This window comes from Rhipicephalus microplus, chromosome 3 (genome assembly GCF_043290135.1).
Source record: "Rhipicephalus microplus isolate Deutch F79 chromosome 3, USDA_Rmic, whole genome shotgun sequence".
NCBI classification, from domain to species: Eukaryota; Metazoa; Arthropoda; class Arachnida; order Ixodida; family Ixodidae; genus Rhipicephalus; species Rhipicephalus microplus.
The window spans coordinates 18758485-18777992 of record NC_134702.1 but is presented as its reverse complement, the minus strand read 5'-3'; the positions used below and the strand labels follow the sequence as shown (position 1 = coordinate 18777992).

The 19508-nt window shown below is 42.3% G+C and overlaps 1 protein-coding gene across 3 annotated transcripts in view; it reads right to left on the bottom strand.

The window, feature by feature from the left end:
- Positions 1-11021: 11021 nt before the first annotated feature.
- Neurl4 (neuralized E3 ubiquitin protein ligase 4) overlaps positions 11022-19508 on the bottom strand; it is a 39126-nt gene continuing 30639 nt past the window's right edge. For all 3 annotated transcript variants that reach the window (XM_075889001.1, XM_075888998.1, XM_075889000.1), the window contains 7 exons: positions 17617-17796; positions 17237-17312; positions 17008-17115; positions 15875-16013; positions 13163-13278; positions 12342-12471; positions 11022-11385 (listed from right to left, as the gene is read on the bottom strand). In XM_075889001.1, the coding sequence (XP_075745116.1) occupies positions 11142-11385; positions 12342-12471; positions 13163-13278; positions 15875-16013; positions 17008-17115; positions 17237-17312; positions 17617-17796 (993 nt within the window). In that variant the 3' untranslated portion in view covers positions 11022-11141. The remainder of the gene's footprint in view (positions 11386-12341; positions 12472-13162; positions 13279-15874; positions 16014-17007; positions 17116-17236; positions 17313-17616; positions 17797-19508) is intronic.

Below are 19508 nucleotides of genomic sequence, written 5' to 3'. Positions count from 1 at the left end.
ACCCGCCTAGGGGGATAGGCCATGGATGGGACGGTGCAGGGGCGGCGCCAGGGGGGGGGGGGGGCAAGGGTGGGCTGGAGCCCCCCCAAAATTCTCGCCTGCCCACCCCTATGCCCACCCAAGTGCCCGGAAGCATATATTGAAAACCTAGTAGGAGCAGAGCTAGCTTGCCCCCCCAGAGGAACTCACTTTTCGTGGTTGCCCCCCCCCCCCCCCCCCAGTAAAAACATCCTGGCGCCGCCCCTGGGACGGTGCCTTGTTTCTTTAAATTAACTCACTTCTTGAAAGAGAGGGTTGAATTAATTAGGCAAAATAGGTAATAGTAAAAAGGTGTTAAATTTCTATACAAAAAAATCTTGAAAAGAAAACATAATAAACACACAAAAAGAAAAAAAATTATACATAAAACAACTGAAGTTACTTATTTTTAGCATTCCATTCTTTTAGATTCTCGTAAGAAATTTGTTACAGCGGTAAAAACGCCCCTTTGGTTGAATCCAAATGCGACTGCGCCAAACATGGAGGAAGGAAAGGTTCCTCCGTGGCACCAAATGAAAGAATCACCGGAATGGTCAAGTTTAAGCCCAACTGTCGTAGGGGTTCTTCTAGTAGATTTTACCTTTGAGTTTAGAATTTTCGGCATGACAAAAAGAAGTGCTCCAAAGATTCCCTGTCATTACAATAAAGGCACAAGGGCGAATGTGCCAGAGCCGACCTGTGAAGGTAAAAGTTCAATGAGGGGACTCGACAACGCAGCCTGGTAATCACTATTTCTCCCTTTCTTGATGAACACCACTTGTTCTTCCAAGGGAACTTCAGCTGTGGGTAGTCTGATACAAACAAAGGAGATTGTTCAAAGTTATTGGCCGTTGTGCGTTTTTCAAAGCGTGCTGCTGTGATATATTCCGAAGTAGGCAAAATAGGTAAAACAGGACAATCAAGGGAAGATACAGATAGCGCATCTGCATGCTCATTCAGAGCTAAACCTCTATGGCCTGGTACCAAAACTAGTCGGACGAGTCGCACATGTGTCGTAGGGGTTCTTCTAGTAGATTTTACCTTTGAGTTTAGAATTTTCGGCATGACAAAAAGAAGTGCTCCAAAGATTCCCTGTCATTACAATAAAGGCACAAGGGCGAATGTGCCAGAGCCGACCTGTGAAGGTAAAAATTCAATGAGGGGACTCGACAACGCAGCCTGGTAATCACTATTTCTCCCTTTCTTGATGAACACCACTTGTTCTTCCAAGGGAACTTTAGCTGTGGGTAGTCTGATACAAACAAAGGAGATTGTTCAAAGTTATTGGCCGTTGTGCGTTTTTCAAAGCGTGCTGCTGTGATATATTCCGAAGTAGGCAAAATAGGTAAAACAGGACAATCAAGGGAAGATACAGCTAGCGCATCTGCATGCTCATTCAGAGCTAAACCTCTATGGCCTGGTACCAAAACTAGTCGGACGAGTCGCACATGTGTAGGAATGAGCGAGTAGAAAGTTTCTAAGCTACGCGAAAAAGTTGGTGAGCTTAAGGCAGTACAGACAGAGAGACAGTCTGTTAGAACAATCACCGCTGATAGATCTTGCGGCACTTTACGCAATTAATGCTAGGACTATTGCCAGTAGTTCAGCTTGGTAAATAAGTGTAAAGTCGCGTAATCGAATTGAGAAAGCCCAATCTAGAGAGGATGATACGATTCCTACGTCAGCCTTCTCTTCATAAACAGAAGCGTCAGTCGCTATCACAATGGATGTTTCTAGATTGGCCAAATGATCTTCCAAAATGCCGTTTATATACTGATATGGTAAATTTTTTGCATTCTTGGGATATATATCGTCAAATTCAATCCTAATTGCATCTGCAGTGTTGAGCACAAGTGTTTCCCAAAGGTTAACTCTTAAGGGCTCCAAAAGCTTCTGAGTAAATATTACTTGAGGGTACCGTAATTTAGGCCATTGGTTATTAAAGAATGAGGTCTGCTGGTTAATGAACACATACTGTGACCTCCGCTGAGGTGATGCATAGATTTTAAGGAATGTACGTACTGTTAGAATATGAAATATTTTCATAAGAGAAGGCCGGCGGGATTCTTCGTATGGGATATTGTTGGCAATATATTAGGTAGCCCTAGGCATAAGCGTAAAGATTCGCGTTCTAGCAGAATCAGTGGTCGAACTTTGTAGGCCGTAGCGCCAGAAAACAAAACACAGCCAAATTCTAATATCGGTCGAATGTACATGCAATATATCATAACGAGCACGTCTCTACGCAAACCGGCAAGATAATTACTGAGCCTGCGCAGCATCCCTACGGCACGTGCTCCTTTAGCAGCCATGTTTTCTATGTGGGGACTCCAGTTAAGTGCTTCGGTGTAGGTTACCCCCAAGTACCTAACTGACTCGACCTGAGGTATGGCGTCTTGTCGGTACATTAGTGAAATTCGCACTGGGGCATTTTGTGTGAAAACTATGATTGTACTTTTGTTTGTATTGAGGCATAGGTTGATATCCTCCAGCCACGTTTCCAGGCTATTTATGTATGTCTGCAGAATTAGGTATAGTGTGTGAATGTCCGCCGACGCAGCAAAAAATGCAATATCATCGGCATACACATAGGCCTGTACATCTTGCCGTATGGAAATGGTACATAGTAGTGCATTAAGTAATAAGGGCGATAGTACTGACCCTTGCGGTATACCTCTCGTTTTCCCTGTATATTGAAGAGTTGACACCAGATTGCGAGCAATAAAATTCTCTATCACCTAAGAAAGCATGGATCCAGGCCACAAAGTATTGAGGCAGTCCTAAATTCTGAAGTGAATCTAGCAGTTGCACATGCTCCACGCTATCATAGACTTTTGTGATATCTAAGGTTATCAAAGCGGAGTATTGTTTCTGATATCGAGCAAGTTGAATTCTGCTTCCGAGATCCACGTGCGCACACCAAATGGAGCAACCACGTCTGAATCCAATTTGACATGGGCTCAGTGTCAGTTTTTTTTTTTTTGACATCCATCGATCTATACGTCTATATAAAATTCTTTCAACGAGTTTTACTATGTTCGATGTAAGTGCAATGGGCCTGATACTATCTAAGGTAAACCCAGCGCCTTGCTTTTTTAATAATGGAATCACTTTTGTCATTCTCCAATCGGGAGGCATCCAAGAGCTTCTAAGTGAGTGATTAATAATTTCAAGTAGGTCAAGTGGGTATATTTTATGTACTGATTTTATCACCGACGTCGTCATGCCATCAGGACCAGTAGGAGAATGGGGTAGTGTTCTGACTACGTTTGCTAATTCTGCAGGTGTAACCTCTTCAAAATCCTCAGCCCCATGGGGGGACTGGGCTTGGTATGAGAGGAGTGTCGTAAAGCGACTTTCTAGGCCTTGAGCTATATCTTCTAGTCACGATAAGGAAGGAATATGCAGGATACACCTGTTCTTGTCTTCCTCTTCATTTTCTTCACCTCTTCTCTCATCCTACTTTTTTTCCCTTCCACAAAAGCGCAGGTGCCTTGCCAGAAGCATTGTTCGCTGTTGTTGCTGTTCATACCGGTTCTGAAAACCGAAGTGGAAGATGAGCGATTCGAGAGACGCGGGCGATGGGTGGCATTGTTGAACTGCCAGTTTCGGGTGGGTCTGACGTCACCTTCTCTAGTTCACAGCGCGGCCTCTAGACGCGGCAGTTGCTAAAAAACGCATTAAATTTATTATTTTGCCGTAGCTTCTGCTTGAAATGAAGGTTGTCTCTATCAATTTGACTGAAAATATTCGTCGCGAAAATTTTGTTCAGTATCCCTTTAATAGACAAGCCGAATCTTGTAAATAAAGCCACTGTCATGATGCAATGACATAAGAAAAAGTTTGGTGTTTCTTCACTTTCAAGATTTGTGTCTTGAAAGTGGAGTGTGCTACTTAAATACCTGTTGCTTAAGCTCATCTGGCAGTGCACCTGTCTTCCTTTTTGAGCTTACCATCTGCAATCTCTAATGACTACAACTGAAAAATTATCCGGAGGTTTGCTGGAAGCAGAGCCCATTCTAATAAAATATTTATTTTTCATATCCATTACCTGGCCATTTACACTGATTGGGTTTGACAGTTTCTCAACTGTTACAGGTGTCACTGTTCAGAAATATCTACAGAAGTATGCATTTTGCATTAGTCATGTTCGTATACAAAGGCACAACCACACATGCATCTCTTTGCTTTTATGCGAGTTTATTTGGACTCTCCCCCCCCCCCCCCAAAAAAAAAAAAACACACAGTGAAAGCTATGAGCCAGGAAAGCCCAGCAAGCCACTCACGTGCTTGACTCCTGCAAAAGTACACGCCCAAGCGTGATCGAAGCGTACACGCACTCACGTGGCCTCGGTGCGCATCTTAAATATAAATGATTCAGTGCAGAGGTATACTTCAACTTTCTGTTCCTTTGTCGGTTCACTGTACAAAAAAAGCTGGACACACTCAACACAAACACCAGGTCAATTAAAAAAAATATGAACAAAAGCAAACAGCCATCACTCTCTGTCATGAAACCCAACTTCCAAAAAGACCCACTTCAGGAGTCATTATGTCGTTTCAGTCACAGTCATGTGTCATTTTGCATCACATACAAACGGCCCTTCCGACTAGATAAGTGCAAATAATGCTCAGCACCAAAAAAATACACTGTGGCATTTAAGTGGGCCAAGCAATTGGCTGTGGCAAAATAGCACAATGTATATCAGTATGAAAGGAGGCACCTGTCCCAACAGATGCACCTGCTTTTGCAATGATGTACAAGTTGCCTAGTTGGTATCAACGAGCGTTTTTCCGAACTATTCTGCTGCAGTTGTCAATCGGAGCTCGTTTTATTTCAGAACATGTTGTGGTCACCATCCTTCTGCAATAAAGAGGGCCACCACCACAAAAGAAAAAACTATAAAGGGAGTTCATAGCACGCATTATTTAAATTTTCACAATGATTCCAAAGTGTTGTAAGACCATGAAGAACATCCCTGCAGTTATAAATTATACTGATAACAAAATTGGCTAATGCAGAGTCAGAGTGCTGTCAGTACTATGCAGCCATTGCATGTGGCTTCAGAATCATTGTTCATGCTATGATTACTGCATTTACAAAGTTTGTAAACATTCTCATAATAAGTCAGAATAACTGCTATGCGTAAGGCAATTATGACAGTTTTTTGCAAGTCAAAAGTGGTGGCATGCAGCAATGTCAATTTATTTATTTATACCTCGAATAATGCCACTTAACGAGCACCACGCTTGAAAGTAGCTGAGGTGTTCAATACATGAATGCATGACAGAGGCCAGGATCTTTCTTTGCTCTATCATTTGATGCTGCTTCTGTTTTCAACACATGGATGCGTAGGTATGTTCATTTTTTGGTAAAAGACTGATTTCACACATAGGTACAACTCGTAAAATGATGAAAAAATAAGCTTTCAATGATGGCAAAGGCAAGAACATTAGCATGCTTTGAATGACAAGCTTACTACAGTGCACAGCTGATGACTACTTGCAGTGTAAAAAGCTTAGTTGCTACTTTTAATTGCTGCATATAATGCTAGAACATCAAATCAATTTTCATTTGTACACATTCTCAAAGAAAAAAAGAGAGGAAGAAGACCGTCCCTGAACCCATTTGCGTTTACCTATCTTGAAGGTAACTTACGAGTGCATTTCATACTTGGTGATATGATTTTAACAAGATTTTCTTGACTGAAAGAAGAGCTGTAGCAAAGAGAGGAAGAAACGTCTAAGTACCCATAAACAAAGATAGGCTTCGTCTCTCCCATTTCACCATAAATTTGCAGCATGGAGTTAAATACACATACTATGGAGAGTAAAATGTGAAAGGAATAAAAATCACGAAGACAAAAACAAGCGATTCGATTCAAACATATAGACATATACACTTAGCTTTTTTTTTCTTATTCTCTAACACAAGTATGTACAGAGTATGTTACACAAAGCAAAATGGCCTATGGCAAGTCACGCGGGAGAGAAATAGCAATCTTTCACATATCTTGCTGTGCTGCATTAGACACGCACGTCTTTCGACATCATGAACAGGTGCATACTGGAAAGAGTAGCGACCAAAGTAGTGTCTTACAAAAATATGGGGAATCGGAATGACATGATGTCCGTAACAGACATACCAAAATGTGAGCGGCGACTCTTATTGATTGGCATCGCATACATGCCACATAAAGTCTCTTGTGCTCTGGGAGAAATATATCATCATCATCATGACAAGTTCATCAAAGTGGCACGCTGCAACATCCACTTAGTTTGTCTGGCTCACCGTTCATTTTAAGATGTAGCGAGACCACAAAAAATACTATACATCGTGTTGATAACAAAGCCACTGTGTAAGTGATGGTTCTGGCTAAACCATTGCATCATTTGCACCTGGCCTTAAGTTGCCAGATAGGTCTTTTCTCGTGTACCTTCTGTCGACTGGTACCTAACCAAAAATACGCAATGCACTTCAAAGTTAAACTAGACATATGCAACATGTTATCCGTGACAATGATAGACAAAGAAAGAAGTGTATTTCTCTACTATACAATGTTGAAGCGACCCGTCTTGGGAGAAAAAAAATGCCTGCAGAGGTGATGAGAACATGACAAGGTATCACTTCCTGAACCAATAACAGTGAAAATCCCTTCACAGGAACCACATTTTCTTTCTGGGAATCATCTAAGAGAGAGGTGCTCTTTTTTTCAGCTCAAGCAAAATAGGCTAATACTGCACACAGAAAGACCATGCACTGTGAAATGCGCTCCAGAAATAACGCAAATGATGAAATTCAGCATTTCACGAAGCATGGCCCAGGTCTTATCAAAGATCGTAAATGGGCCAGTCCTTAAAGAGGAAACAGCCACATACAATAAGCCTTGTTATCCGCACGATGTTTCACACGAGCTAAAACGCCCATTAGCAAGGCTTGCCAGTTGCATCGGTAAGTACATGTCCCATGCACGAGTTCAATCAGATACGTCCACAACCGGCAACTGTGCTACAACGCCACAAACTGCAAACGAAATCAGAGTTTTGAAAAAGTATGTGGAGATACTTTAAAAACTTTTCAGAGCCACTGTTACTATTGGGTGCTTATAAAAATATATACTTGAATATTTAGGACAATCATTAAGGTGAATTGCCATCAATGAGAGTTTATCAGTATTTAAAATAAATAGGGAAGGCCAGCATCTCTGAATTATACATCACGGCATTCGTCTAGCTCAGCAAAAAACTTCAAAGAAGCAGTCAAAACGCTAGCAATTTAAGTGAAAATAAAAACTTCAACTGATAGGGACATGTTGAATCACACACCAGCACAACCCGTTCAACCTGTGTATATGACAGCTCTGCAATACGGCTTTACCAAGCATTGTATTATTTGATATAAAACGCAAGTGTAAGCGTCATGTCCACCAGTCACATGCAAATTACCAAGAGTGTACGATTCTGTTGCATCCGAAGTTCTTTAAAACTGAACTCAATGGAGAAATAGACGTCGATACCAACAAAGGCAGCTTTCCGATTGTTCCTTCAAAAGTCTCATTTAAGGCCCCATTAAAAAAAGGCTTCATAGGTATGTCATTGCACCTAAAAGATATACACAAAGGAAACATGTCAAATCCACTGTTACATTATTCACAGACTGGACGCATGCTTCAAAGCCATTTGCTTGACAAACAATGTACGTTGGCCACTTAAAGGGTCCCTGAAACCGTTTTTTCACATTCCGTTTTTGATTAGACCACTACTGGAGCAAATAATTGGCACCAAAGTTCAATTGAAACACCCATTATTAAGGGAGCTATGAGTACTAAAAAAGTACCCTCTTCCTCCGCTTTGCCTTTCACCCTCAAGTGCTCTCAACTCTTCCTTCGAGCGCTTGGGGATAAGCTCCGCCTTCATGATGTGGCGTGAGACCGCATACGCATAAATCCCGCACCGATCCCATACCGGCAGTCTGTGCTGTGCGTTCCACAGCCAATCAGATCAGCTCGAAACGGTGACATCAGTGGGGCTGAGCGTGTCGCTTGGTGTATGGGCAGTTGAAAATGCGTTTGGTCGAGTCGCAGCGATCTGGAGCGATTCGCAGATTTAAAGCAAATAATATAATAGTGTAATAATATACACACTTATGCAGAGGGTTCAAATCGGTCTCTAAATTACCCTTGAAACATGGTCTATTGGCCCAATTTGTTTGTAAAAAATCGTCAAAACCGTTTCAGGGCCCTTTTAACAGACACAAATAAAGCAAAGTGGCAATTACGTGAAACACACTTTTGACATACTTTCTGCGCAGTGTCGGCCTGTCTCTGCATGTTAATACTATATTGCAAAACCACATTACCACACAAATCGTAGTGTGCAGTCTTCATGCATGAAAAAATGACCCTGCCTATTCTGTGCTACATTTATGAGAGAGTTATGTCCCAAGGAGTTGCGTCCTAAAAAAAATCAAAATTGATGATGAATGTCAACATGGTTATCTATGCAGCAAGCTGCTTGCAGTACTAAGTGAACAGCAAGAGATCACAAGCTGAGAACTAGAACACCTTTTTACAGTTGGACAGGAGAGTGCATTTGCACAATAAGAATACATTAAAAAAAAATAGTTCGAAGATCTCCTGGAACACACCTAATGTCAGTTAATGGTGTACAGCAATGAGAAGCAAAGCAATAATAGGACCTAGCAATCGATCACGACACGATACGACATTGAGAATCAGTAACATCCCACAAAGGCCCTTAACGTTTCAACTGCGATTCATAGTAGTTGCGCGACCGGCAAGCACAATTCAACTGCCCCGTAGCCACGCACAAAATCTTCGTGTGCTCAGCTGTATCTACTCGGCTCATTAACTGCATTGCTCGTAGCAACGTATCACATTTGTAGAAACGATTCCTTCCACATCTCACTAAGGGTGACGCCCTTTGTACAGTACATCACAACTTCCACCAAGAACATGAGCAAATGGCCATTTTGCAACGTCTAGATGCTGGACCGTTGCTAGCATTAGACGCTCCTGGCCTCAATGGACAGCTTTCTTTGGTTAGCAGGGATGCCAGGCAACCAGTGGAAGCAGGCAGGTTCATTAAAGGTTTCAGAACTTCATCACGACCACATGAGGACATCAGACCTCAACAAGATGGCGCCTAAAGTTTCAGCATTTATACTAGACACTCAGAGTGGACATCCACGTTCAAGAACAAATGGGTGTTTAATCACTTTTTGAAGACTCCAGATACGGGACTGTCATCTTAGGATGAAGTCGGGGACACCAAAAATGGTGCAAGAAACCTGCTACACTGTGAATATGTTGCAGTATTTCTAGGAATACAGTTGTAACTACCCATATCAACGACCACTTAATGTTGTCAGCCCGCTTGCCCACAACAATTGCAGCAAGTATATACAATGCCATGACGGGACTCTTAGGTTGTGCTGTGTCATTACTAAAACTGAGACAAAGGTAATCGCAAATAATGTGATGCAAATATGTGCTCACAACAGAAAAAAGAAAGGCTAAGAATGGAAAATTCACAGAGCCCTCTTAAGTACAAATTTGTTCATCTTTAGAACAATTATTTAGCAGCGTTTTGTGCGTTTTCCAAAGGTTGCTATAATGTCGAAATGTTCGCCCATGATTCAAAGGAAAGCGCCACACTGCATAGCAGATGAAAATGCGCAACTTCACTCTCTTTTTTTATTTATCATAAAATCTTTTTGTAGCTTATCTTCCCTGTTCCCATCTTTTACAGAATGGTTCCTCAGCAGCCAGAACACTACTCATTTCTCCATCTGGCTGTCAGCGTAAATAGACAAGTGATCATCGCAAGCTATATTACAGCGGGATTGTTTAATAGCAACCTTGTAATCAAAATTAACAGAAGAGTTGATGCTGCAAATCTCAAGGATTAGCATAAAAAAAGATGCAGGATGAGAGAACTGCGCTACATCTTAGCTTTTTTTGTCATCGCAAGTATTTTATCACATGAGACATTAACAAAAATTTACATTCAAGCAATGTTTATATCAACCACGCCTGTTAGCGGCACTGGCAGTGACGTGTTCTACACGCTACACATGGATGATACATGCGAGCACCCAATGAAAGGTTTTTTGTAGAGGCTGGCAGCATTTGTAATGAGAGCCCACTTTGTTAATGTTTTCATACATAATACAATGTCTTGGCTGTTGGCTCGTAATGGCAATTTGCTTTTCTCCACCCATTTGACTACAAAGTTCTGATTTGTAGAGAACACATTTGGCAATGACAAATGTAATGAAAAACCCAATCCTTCAGGCAAAGCACCATATACTTCTCAGAATGAACTCAGTGGTCACGCTGGTACAATCACAGCGATGAGTGAGTTACCTATTAGTACAATGGGCAAAAAATAAACAACCACACACAGCACACTGATCTTATGCTGTACATGCAGCGTGGCACTCAAAAGCGAGACAACTTTAAGAGACATGTAAGAATGAATGCTACTTCTTACATGAACAGCAAAAGAGATTTGCGGTGACAACATGCCAAGCAACTATGTGCACATGACAACCGCACACTATAAACATACACGTTTGCCACAAATTGAAGATAAACGCTCAGAGTCCACGTTGTGACATGCTCTGCACTTAGTGCACAGCACGTACGAGACAAACGCAAAGGTTGCAAACGAATCTAAAGCACATCATCACAGCAATGATCAGAAATTCGAGATGGTTGGCAATGGCCAGCCATTGCCAGCCGTTTTAACATATTTCTGCGATAGATATGTGTTACAAGTGGGTACGCAAGTACATATGCACCGTGCGAATTAATTTCTACGTCTTTGCTTGTTCGCATACATTTGAAAGCATCTACACTGATGCACTGGCTATCCTGTGCTGCAACGTAGAGCCGAGGTTCGAAACGCAATCGTCGACGATGGCACAGGGATAAGAATGAGCCAATGAAAATTGCACAACCCCCCGACGTGATCAGCAGTGTAAATGAATGCGGGTGGGGATGGCGTAATCGACACTTAAGTCCCCACATAAATGGAAAAATACTAGTGAAAAAACAACAACAATAAAAACAAGCAAGAGTTCCTATTTTTGGGGTCTATCAGGAGGGCGGGAATTCCAGCCGAACAAGGAGAGCATGAAGGATCGTGGCACCCCTCTCTTTGGTCCTCCACTCGAGTTCCGAAGCGCCCAAAAACGTCTCGGTTGGGTCCCTCGACGCAGTGCTGCTCGTGGGGCTCGTGGTGCCCACGCGGGCAGGGTGCGTTGTGTAGGAGCCCGGTTGGACTAAAACCTGGAAGGCAGTCCTCGCCCACATCTGACGGCTAGTCTTTGGGTCGACGAATCTGTCAAGAGACGGTCAAATTAACTCGAGTCAATGCAAGCGAGAATGTACAGGGTCAACTGCATCTAAGGTGAACACTCCAGTACTGTTCAAGTCAAGTGCTCACGCCAGTAAAAATAGAATGCTATCACACTTCACATGGAAAATGACTGTTATATGATGCCAAATCACGATGTCAGTAAGCACAATATTAACTTTCCTAACTATGCATTGAACATCCGCTCTTATGATGCCTTGAGGCTTTCAGTGCTTTTTTATAAAGGTAAACATATTATACCAATATCCTAGGCTTCGAATAGGGCCGAAATCTAAACACCACACAAGTCCTTGCATTCAGCTGTCATGGCTGGGACAGTGACAACTTCACAAAGCGCAGAGTTGATGCCCGACTTTGTAATCAGTGGTTAATCTTAGCTGTCGTTTAATGACACTGCAGTAACAAAAACTTGAGAAACAGTACAAATAGAGCCTCTAGAGATCTTGGTCTTGGATAAAATTTTTTTCAGACCGCTCGTTCTGCATTTTAAGATGCTGATAGCTGTTAGATATATGCTACAATATGCTTTTATTTTGAATGTAAAACTTCCATTATATCTCCATAAGAGGCATGCAGTGACTGGAAGCAATTAGTGACACCACCGGCAGGCATAAATGCAAGAAAGAACGTCTTTTTTTTCCTATTGTCTGCTTGAGTTTTGACATTTAAAGGCAAGCAACTTCTGCATCTGCGCACCCATTTTTATCATTATTTTCGTGTTCACCTCAGTATTCAATACAGCTCACTTGAGATCCACAGTTTAAAAAGGAATAATAGGGCCCATCTAGCAGAACAAATTGACAAATGAAACATGGAAAGTGTACAAGGTCCCAAAACTTCTCTCTAGTGGTCTACGTATCAAACCGCTACACACCCATACTGACCCACACAAGAAGGCAGAGAGAAGGTAATGTTCATACTCATGCTTTGGGCATAACGCGCTGCAGCCAGCATAACGCAGCGTCGGGGAGAGGCAGACGGAGTGGCTTTCAAAGTTGTCCGACTTGCTCCTTGACCCCGACTTGGGAGGTTGACACAGTGACACCTTATCTGTAATGAAAAAGGAAAGATATGGAGGCTGACAATCGACCCTCTCTCCCGACAGCACGTAATAAAACGCATCACCACAAGGCGTACACCTGAACTACTAAGAATCATAAGAGCGTTCACGAAAACTCGGATGTAACACAACACCAGTTGTACTGTTCACAATGATACCATTTCAGTAAAGGAGAGTGGTGGATATAAGTTTTAATGTGTAGCGTCTATGGCAAGTCAGTTGAAAAAAAATTCTGAGGGCGCTTGAGCTTTGCCTTCGCGAGTAGAACACGATAGCGTAGTAGCCGGGCCTTGTTCGCAGCACACTGTCAATTGCTAGTCTGGCTTCGCTCCTTAGTGGACACCATGACCGTGCCCCAAGGAACGTCATTGCAAGTTGGTTGAAGGATATGATGTGAAGCTGAAAGACTCCTTTTTACACAACACCCATAAGTTACGATACATAACTACCATGAACTCCCGCACAAAACACTTGCATGCCGTACTATGCACATCTTACATAGTTCCCATTCTAGGAGGTTCCACTTGATTCTTCCTTTTTTAATGTTCTTTTCTTTCGTTCGTACACACCTTTCCTCCTAGCACACACACACACACAGGGATTTATGCTCATTAGAAAAGTTTAACAAAAAGCATTCCGGAGTTAGCTTGATACATCGAAAACACATGAAATAATTTTTACCTGGTGAGAGCAGCTGCCCGTGATCCAGGGTCTTCCTCACGGCAGCAACTGGCACTCCGTGATATGCCAAGTGCCACTTTTGCTGCACTGAATTGTGGTCAGGCCTCGATGGCAACCTGTTGGTTGGAATTATGAGTAAAGCGAAAGAACAATCACAAGATGCAAGAAAGTGCTGTGCATCCCACGTCGCATGATCAACCAGGCCAACTAGTATTGCCAGCTAGAACGACCCAATAACGTGACAACTAGGCCAACTGGTTGGCCTAGTTGGACTAGTATTGCCAACTAGGTCAACTACAAAACTATAGTGTTCACTAGAATTAGTCAACAACCAACTAGTAGAGTCATTTAGCAAAGTAGTATGTTTGGCCTAGTTAGGTAGTTTTCCGTTTCTGTTGAGGTAATGTAAGGCAAAGCATAGCGTCTACAAAGTCCTTCGTCCCGCTTGGCACTGCACCACCTCAACAAGTGGCACTGTTACAAATGCTTCAAGGTACTTTAAATACCAGTGCTAACAAACTGGTATTGAATAGTGGTACAGCACAATGGCTGAGAATACAGCTGTCCTGATGATGCATCACAGCTGCAGCTGGCATGACAACGTACCAACAACTTTATTGATATACAAACCTTCGGAGTTAGCACCACCTTCAGTTTTTACTTTTTTTATGCATGGAATTAGAACATTCCAACTTCAGTTTTTATCTGCTTGGTCCTACAACTTACAGGAAAACCTCATTAATTAGAACTCGGTTAATTTGAAGTATTTCCGCGGTCCCATATTTTGCAATGCTAGTTTGAGTGAATAATTTGAAGCGGTGGTCAGCACCAGTCCGGTAAATTCGAAAACTTTGGATGCAGTGTGGCAAGTCCCAATCCTGATTTCGCTGCAAATCTGCAGAAACGACGGCCCTTAAGAGCCACTAAGCAACGCACTGTCGCAATACTAGTGAATGGCAGGTGAAGCACTCCAGCCTCGCTACTTCCAGCACAAGAATAAAATTATATATATAAAAAAAGGTCTCCTGATCAACTGAAATGTGCGCCTGTGAAAAACAAGACGCACTTTACTGCAACACAGAGCTGACGCGGGGGCAGCATGTTGCATGCTTCTCGCAATGTCAATGCGTTGTGATTTACCCATTCTTTCCGGGAATATAAAGAAATGAATAAATGACAGTCTGGCAGAATTCGCGATGTATGAGAAACTCCAAACGTCGGTTGCTCACTTGCCTTAGTGCACTTGCGCCAGCCATTTGCGCACTTGTACTGCTGGCGGAGTTTTCGCCTCGAATGCTTAGTTCGAAAACTCGGTTCAACAGCTTCAGTGGTCATACTTTCCAGCCAAAACACATCGTGAATTTTTTCACACTGTCCATTATTAACTTCTTTATTTTACCAAAAAGAATTGACGAATGGTCGCCATCATGCCACGCTGACACGGCAAAGTGCAGTGGGCATGCTGTCCGCGTGTCGCTGCTGTGTTCAGTGAAGATGTCTCTTAATTTTTCGCAGGCGCGCACTTCAACTGATCACAAGGAATTTTTTTTTGTCAGCAGCAGCGAGGCCCGGCATTCCCCCTTTTTTGTGGCCAAATTGTGACCAGGTATTGCTAGAAAACACAACCCTAGGAGCTGCAAACTAGCTGGCACAGCGGACTACCAGCCCTGATTACTTTGAATAATGTCAAGTTCCTTCCATCCCACTTTTTATACTTTCCATTAATTTGAAAACCCACTTAATTAGAAGATTTCTCATGATGCTAGTCACTTCAAATTGACGAGGTCTCACTGCACTTTCCAACCTCCTTAATTGTACAAGGATTTTATCGTAAAAAAATGGAATTTATTCCCTGCATTCGACATAAAAAAAAAATGACAAGGACAACACAGCATGAACTCGGACACTACACCTTTCAGTACAATACATTCACCTCTGTACATAACGAAATTGTTTGTTTACTTGCTCGTTTCCCCGGTAGAATGTAGTCATTCCTTATTGCAACGCTTCGCAATTATAAGATCACTGAAATTGCTTTTTCTTGGCTTGGTTTGTGGCATACTTTACAAACCTTGACTAATGACCTGAACATAAGGGAAGAGCTGCAAATGAGTTCTGCGGAAATCGGCAAGGCGGAGGAAGGCTCAAGAAGGGGAAAGAAGACAACCAACCATTTGTAGCACAAAGCCACAAGGAAATCCGTACGGATTTCTCAGAAAGAAAAGCTTTTTAGTAGCGGAAAAGTTCGTCGTGAATAAAATATCCTTCAGCCCTGCCATTCCTGTCAGAATATTAGAGCAATGGAACTGCGCTAGACCCAAATTGAAATTTTGTACAAAGTAAGCCTAGCAGCTCACTTCTTTAGCATGCTACCTGGTGAAACTCGACAAAATGCTGGTGTAACAAAACGAGGCCACAGCAGTGAGCGAAGCGACCTTCAAGCCGACTGTTGCTTCAACACAAGCAGAGCGTTGAGAACATAGCATGCACAGAGGCACACACACAAACGACTGCTGTTTAACGTGTGAATGAACCTGAATTGCTTGTTCCTCTGCATGTTTGGCACGTGTTCCATACTCTGCTATTGTTTAAAGTCTTTGCATTCTCAAAAAACTAACAATTTTGACTACAAGCAGACAGGACACACACACACACACAAAAAAAAACACTGACCTACTGTAATTCAGTACTACAGCTGATTATTCAGCTCACCTGAGTGGGAATCGGCACCACCCGAAGGGAACTGCATAATCCCTGGGTGGTTCACCAACCTTGAGGTAGGGCTCGTCGCCACGGATCTTGTGGCAGGTCTCGCAGTAGCACAGATTCATGTCAGGAACAAAGTAGTTGTCTGTGAAACAAAGCACACAGGCACACACGCTAAACTGACATGGTCACTTACTAACAGTGAACCGCACTGCTGTATGCAAACGACAGCCACGCCCATCTTCTCCGGCGAAATGAGCGTGTCTGTGAAGGGCCATCCCGCTCCAAACCCAATTACACTTTCACTATGATAACAAAGCAAGTTCTTGCACATTCTAGGCACATATGCGAAGGACTCTTGCACATATGCAATAACATCCGCATTTGTGCGTAATTCTACTCTCCCAATAACTACATTATGCAAAAAAAAAAGAACCACAACACAACTAAACATCCACGAAGACCGATATTGCTCAGATTCCCATAAGAAACAACAATGGCACATTGGATGGCTTATAGGAAAACCATAAACACATGAGCAGGAGCACACTTTTCATGTGTTTGTTAATGTGTGGTGCAACTCTGCATTGACCTAGGGCATATATTAAGGGTAAATGTGTCTTCCGCATTAAGAATGAAGAGCACATTTGCATGCAAGTCCATGTACGCCTTGGTAATTAAAAGAACACATTGAGTCAAACCACCGTTCCCTCAGTCACTTCTCATTCAAAAATATAAGGACGTAATAGATAGCAATCCTAGCAAGTTCGTCTACTCGGCAAGCACTGTATAGCACAAAAAGTATGGTTGCTTCTTCAGACACTTTGCCCCTTGTCACCTTAAATATCTCATCTATGAATGACTCACAAAAGGTGTAGTCAAGCCCGAACACTGTTGTTGATTTGCCCAAGGCAGGACACTTTATTGACAGGTTATGGGCTATTTAAATAACAATATAACTAAGAAGAGGGGTTTCGGGGGGGCTCAGAAGAAAGGTGTGCTTGAAGGACCAAACCTGTCTGTGATGAGCTTCCAGTTTTTCCCTTTACTTGGGCATCAAAAGAGGGTCAAATGAAACCTCAAGACATCTTAACGAAGGGCGCAAGATGGGAGCTAATGAGCTGCTGGTAATTACCCACCAGGAATTCCAAGCATGGCTTTGAACCTCAGGCACAGGTTTTGGTACTCGCAATTCTTGATGGCGTGGATGTCATTGTGAAGGTTCTTTACTCTCTTCTCTTTCACACCTGAAAGTCGAGATTGTGATCGTTAAATCAGACAAAACTGGAGGTGACAATCACAACTCTCTACTACAAGCTTGGAAAAAAATGTGTCCAATTGGCGATGACAAAAACCGTGACCACATACCGTTATCTATGTCCGCTTTTTCTCTCGAATCGGCCTCGGGTTCGCTGTCCTGATCGTGAGACTCTGTGATCGTCACCTGTTTTCAAAGTGACAAAAAATGAAGAAAATATGGTGCCTGAGGACTAAAACAGTTCGCCCTGAAAGAACGCATTTTGTTATTTGGTTTTGCAGTAACTGCATCAAGCGGGCTTGTCGACATAAGCATTTTACTTCACGGTGATGTTAAGTGGCAACCCAAGCCAGAGAAAAAAAATGTCATACTTTCATGGGTCAAAAATATTCAAATAGAACAAAAATGGACAAAAAAACTCTTTTATGTCATGTTTCTACTACCTCTGGGGCCATTTTATTTGAAGTGCGTCGCCTTCTGTCGTCCTTACCTGTTCACACTGACCGTAAAGGTCAACCAGGGCGTAACACATGGGTGGCAGGTCTCTGGCAGCCACCCCTTGGTCCATACCGTTGACGTACAGGTGAAGCCCACCTTCCAGATCAACTAGCACGCCAACCGTGTGGCCTTGCTGCAGAAAATCGAGGTTGGGTCCATAGCCAACCTTCACCTGCATGCACGGCAGAAACGCAAAGAAGTCAGTTGTAGTGTGTGTTTCTGTGCATGCTGTGTTCACACACTCCCTCTGTGTTGAAGCAACAATCGGCTTCATGGTCGCTTCGTTCACTGCTGTGGCCTTGTTTTGTTACACCAGCATTTTGTCGAGTTCCACCAGGTTGTACGCTGAAGAAGTGAATGCTAGGCTTACTTTGTACAACATTTCAGTTTGTGTCTACCACAGTTCCATTGCTTTGCCCTCGCGATGAGACTTGACTTTTTAAACATTCTGTGTAACCACCACATCCAGGTCACGAGTGTGACACAATGTGATGTGCTAGCATTTGTCACAGGAAAGTAGCAAGTGGAGAGCGCTTTCCAAGAAAGGAAAGGCGTGCAATACAGATTTATTTATTTTATTTATTTATTATTATTATTATACCCTCAAGGCCAATGGGCATTGAAGAGGGGAGTGGGAGTAACAAGATGTACAAAACATCGAAAAAACAGAGCATGTGTTTAAATAGAAAAAACATAGATTATCCTGAATATACAATATTAGCTAATGCTTGACGAAACAGATGATTAACGCGTATGGAAACAACATCGGCGGGAAGGTGGTTCCACTCTCGGGATGTTTTTGGAATGAAAGACTCAGCAAAATATTTAGTGTTAGATGAAACAACTTCAACTTTACGATTATGGTCAATTCGACATGATATGTACTGAGGTTGTGAAAGCAGTTCAGCATGAAGAGAAGCATGGAAATAAACCTTATGAAATAAAGTTAGGCGAAAAATGCGACGTCGTGATGCTAAAGATGGGAGGTCAATACTACTTTTCATTGCCGTTACACTTGCCGTTCTATTGTAATTTGATAGTATGAAACGGGCTGAATTATTCTGAACAAGTTCAAGTGCGGTGAGTAAGTTGTCGGGGCAAGGATCCCATACTGGTGTTGCGTACTCTAGTTTTGATCTGATTAGTGTTTTGTATAGAAGAAGTTTTAAAGAAGACGGGGCTGAAAAAAAGTTTGGACGTAAATAACCTAGCATGCGGTTTCCCTTGTTAATAATGTATTCGATGTGTTTTGTCCAAGTTAAATTGTTGGTAATATGAACACCTAAGTACTTGTAAGAGGAAACGATTTCAAGTGGTGTATTGTTCAGGTAATATATAGGCATACAACTAGTAGTTCTCGATACACGCATTACTTTACATTTAGTGACATTAAGTTCCATTAACCATTCTTTGCACCAGTTGCTTACACTAGTTAGATCTGATTGGAGAGAGTAGGAGTCGTTGTCAGCAGTTATTTCCCGAAAAATTACGCAGTCGTCGGCAAACAAATGAACATTAGAGGATATAAGAGAAGGCAGATCGTTAATGTAAATAAGAAACAAAAGAGGTCCAAGAACAGATCCCTGGGGGACACCAGAGGAAACCTGGCTGAGTGAAGAGTTATGATTATTAGCTGAAACAAATTGCGAGCGATTATCAAGGAAACATACAATCCACTTCATTATGGTGTCATCAAGTTGGAGTTTGCTTAGTTTGTGTAGTAGCAGCTTGTGGCATACCTTGTCAAAGGCTTTAGAAAAGTCTAAATAAACACAGTCAGCTTTTGATGATTGGTCTAAAATGCGATGTAGCTTGTGAGTAAAAGATATTAAGGGGAGACGCGGGTCGAAAAGTCGCGTTTTTTTTCCAAATTTCACCTTTTCT